Source organism: Bison bison, unplaced genomic scaffold (genome assembly GCF_000754665.1).
Source record: "Bison bison bison isolate TAMUID 2011002044 unplaced genomic scaffold, Bison_UMD1.0 scf7180017864466, whole genome shotgun sequence".
Taxonomy (NCBI): Eukaryota; Metazoa; Chordata; class Mammalia; order Artiodactyla; family Bovidae; genus Bison; species Bison bison.
The window spans coordinates 8963886-8968026 of record NW_011495027.1 but is presented as its reverse complement, the minus strand read 5'-3'; the positions used below and the strand labels follow the sequence as shown (position 1 = coordinate 8968026).

At 34.2% G+C, this 4141-nt stretch overlaps 1 protein-coding gene across 30 annotated transcripts in view; it reads left to right on the top strand.

Moving 5' to 3' along the window:
- The window catches only part of ZNF644 (zinc finger protein 644), a 99867-nt gene that overhangs the window by 40105 nt on the left and 55621 nt on the right, over positions 1 to 4141 (top strand). For 29 of the 30 annotated variants that reach the window (XM_010860415.1, XM_010860416.1, XM_010860403.1 and 26 more), the window contains one exon: positions 546 to 606. The exons of the other annotated variant lie outside the window; for it this stretch is intronic. In XM_010860415.1, coding sequence (XP_010858717.1) covers positions 585 to 606 — 22 coding nt within the window. In that variant the 5' untranslated portion in view covers positions 546 to 584. The remainder of the gene's footprint in view (positions 1 to 545; positions 607 to 4141) is intronic. 30 annotated transcript variants of the gene reach the window in all.

Below are 4141 nucleotides of genomic sequence, written 5' to 3'. Positions count from 1 at the left end.
GAATTTGTGGAGTGTGATAAACTTAGGGGTAGGTAGATTTTTGACAAGTAAATTTTCAGTGGAGTGTTAGACTGAAGGTCACATTATACTGGATTGAAGGTTAAATTGAGGAAGCAAGAGTGTATCAGTATTCACTGTTCTCTACAATTATCTTCCCTGGCATTTAGTAAATGTTTAATTAATGTTAGCCATTATTATGGCCACTATTAATATATACTTTAATGACATCTCTTTTTTTTAAACTTTTTGGTGTATTTTTGGCATGTATGTAATATTAGATAAGCATTGACATAGAAGTGTGTGTTTTATTCAGAAATATTTTAATTATTTACCATACTATTAATATTAATGGAAACAGCACTAAGAAGTTTGTTTCTCAGTTGAATAGATAATTATTCCTCAAAGGTAGCTGGCAATAGTTTCTTGAAAGTTACTGTAATAATTTAATTTATGGTTGTTAATTTAAAAAATAGTATATCATAGATATAATTATTCATACCTGAAGCAGAAAAACTAAATGATTGCCTTTACATGTATTCTTTCAGGTTTGATTTAATTTCGAATGAGATTGTTCTTGCAGCGAGATGTTAATAAGACAAAATCTAGGTAAGTAGAAGATGACTTTGTTAAATATTACAAATCAAAATAGGAATAATACAAAAATTTATGTTTAAAAAGCATACCTCCAAATCCAAGGCAATGAGTCTTTAAATAAAATTTTGAAATACAAAGAAACAGCTTTTTGATTCACTTGGTCCGTTTGATTTGATGGAAGTAAAAACACAGCTGTCAAATAGTAGAACTACATTCTTAATTTTCCTCCTTTTATATTGTGATTAACTTAAGTATGCAGTTTCCAGTGACCCTTAAACATGTTTGAAAATCAGTTGATATTTGGTTTAGCTACTTGGAATCCAGCTCAATAAGACATTTGCTTAGATTTCTTCCGTGTTCCCTTCTTAAACTTCTTGAGTCATCTTTGCTTTTGTAAAATTTACTTTCTTATTTCCATTAACAGAACACTTCCACAGTTATTTAAATTTGTCAAATTATGACTTACATTAATGTAATGTTCAGAGTTATAAATGATTGTTTTAATATTTTTTGTATTTCTACTGAATAACTTCTGATTTAGCATTCATATTTTAATTTTTTAAGACTGTCAACTTTAGAATTGAATTGTGATCATGTACTTTTGGTCTGATATGTGAAAGATTGCTTTTTTAATAATATAAATTAAGATGTTAAAAGGATGCATTTACTAATCTGTTGGTAAGTAAACATGGCTTCAGGATATAAACAGATGAAAAAGAATACTTTGATTACATTAAAATTAACTCAGGTCTTTCTGAATCTAACTAGATGTTTCAGCTGTCAAAACCTTGCTGATCTCAGTGGTTTAAAAAAAAAGCCTAGGATGAGAAGTGCTGTAGTTGAGTAATGTGCAGTTAAATAGTGTATTCTCAATTAGTGGTTTAGTCATAATTTGAAGGGACGTTTCCATTTTATTGGTATTATGCTATAATAATAGTGGTAATTTGGAGAATACTTACTATATTAAGTGCTTCTCATGCCTTATTAGTCTTTACAGTACATCTTATAAGGTAGATACTGATGTCTATAAAACTTTAATTTTTTGGTTAATAGTGAACTATTTCCTTTTTTTTTTAAGAAACTATTTTCACAGCATTTATTATAAGGAACATTTGCCTGTATATGTTTCTGAAGTCAGTTGAATACAGTGTTTATTAGGGTGTTTATTCTGATTTCTTACAAGTTAGATATTGCTCATGGGATGACACTGGTTTTAACTAACTCTGGTTTTGTGTGTGCTCAGTTGCTCAGTCATGTTGACTCTTTGTGGTTCCATGGACTGTAGCCTGTCAGGCTCCTCTGTCCATGGAATTTTCCAGCAAGAATATTGGAGTAGGTTGACATTTCCTCCTGCAGAGGATCTTCCTCACCCAGGCACTGAATCCAAGTCTCCTGTGTCTCCTGTATTGGCAGGCGGATTCTTTACCACTGCACCACCATTTTATTCCAGCACAATTACATATGCATTTTCTTTTTTGTTAAGGTATAATTTACATTTTTATTAGATAATGTATGGTAAAATGTGGAAAATTTAAAGTATAGAGCTAAATAAGTTTTTTACATGTATAACCACTGTGTAGTTTAAGATGTTGAACACTCATTGTCTCAGAAAGTTCCTTGTGCTCTTTCCTTTCCAATCCAGTAGCCTTTCCCCCAAGGTGAGCATCTTTCTAAATTCTGTCAGCATAGCCTAGTTTTGCCTGTTTTTGAATTTTATGTACATAGAATTATATAATATATACTCCTATACCTGGCTGTTTTCATTTAACACAAATGTTTCATCCATATTGTTGCATTAGCAGTTTATTATTTTTTATTGCTAAGTAATATTCTATTGTGTTAACATAAATTTAGGTTTTCTCTATAATTTTGTTTCTTGTATTCTCCATGTCTCTGACCTCACTTGCCAACTTTCTGCATTGCTTTCTTTCCGCTAGTTGTCTCCTTCTTTGTCCCCCATCACCTGCACAGTAAAATGTAAACTCATAACATGTTATATAATTATCTCATTGCAGCTATTCTAGAATTATCTGAATAAACTAAGCATGATGTTTATATTCTTAGTTTTAGTTCCATGTATATGTTGTCATTGTTCCCCCACCCTCTTGTCTCCCCAACTGTCAATATATTTTCTCCTGGTTGTCAGCTTATCTTTCGAAATAGTTCATCTCAAGCATCATCTTGTCGTTTGAGCCAGACCTGTCCATTCCACAGTAGTCTGTTTTCTTTACTAGACTGTGAGTTCTTTGAGGGTCAAGACCATCTCCATGGAAAAGGAATGCAAAAAAGGAAAATGGCTGTCTGAGGAGGCCTTACAAATAGCTGTGAAAAGAGAAGCGAAAAGCAAAGGAGAAAAGAAAAGATATAAGCATCTGAATGCAGAGTTTCAAAGAATAGCAAGGAGAGATAAGAAAGCCTTCCTCAGCGATCAATGCAAAGAAATAGAGGAAAACAACAGAATGGAAAAGACTAGAGATCTCTTCAAGAAAATTAGAGATACCAAGGGAACATTTCATGCAAAGATGGGCTCGATAAAGGACAGAAATGGTATGGACCTAACAGAAGCAGAAGATACTAAAAAGAAGTGGCAAGGACACACAGAAGAACTGTACAAAAAAGATCTTCATGACCCAGATAATCATGATGGTGTAATCACTAACCTAGAGCCAGACATCCCAGAATGTGAAGTCAAATAGGCCTTAGAAAGCATCACTGCGAACAAAGCTAGTGGAGGTGATGGAATTCCAGTTGAGCTATTTCAAATCCTGAAAGATGATGCTATGAAAATGCTACGCTCAATATGCTAGCACATTTGTAAAACTCAGCAGTGGCAACAGGACTGGAAAAGGTCAGTTTTCATTCTAATCCCAAAGAAAGGCAATGCCAAAGAATGCTCAAACTACCACACAGTTGCACTCATCTTACATGATAATAAATTAATGCTCAAAATTCTCCAAGCCAGGCTTCAGCAATACGTGAACCGTGAAGTTCCAGAGGTTCAAGCTGGTTTTAGGAGGAACCAGAGATCAAATTGCCAACATCCGTTGGATCATCAAAAAAGCAAGAGAATTCCAGAGAAACATGTATTTCTGCTTTATTGAATATGTCAAACCTTTTGACTGTGTGGATCATAAGAAACTGTGGAAAATTCTGAAAGAGATGGGCATAGCAGACCACCTGACCTGCCTCTTGAGAAACCTATATGCGGGTCAGGAAGCAACAGTTAGAACTGGACATGGAACAGACTGGTTCCAAATATGAAAAGGAGTACGTCAAGGCTGTATATTGTCACCCTGCTTGTTTAACTTATATGCAGAGTACATCATGAGAAATGCTGGGCTGAATGAAGTACAAGCTGGAATCAAGACTGCCGGGAGAAATCTCAATAACCTCAGATATGCAGATGACACCACCCTTATGGCAGAAAGTGAAGAGGAACTAAAAAGCCTCTTGATGAAAGTGAAAGAGGAGAGTGAAAAAGTTGGCTTAAAGCTCAACATTCAGAAAACGAAGATCATGGCAAATAGAAGGGGAAATAGAAGGGGAA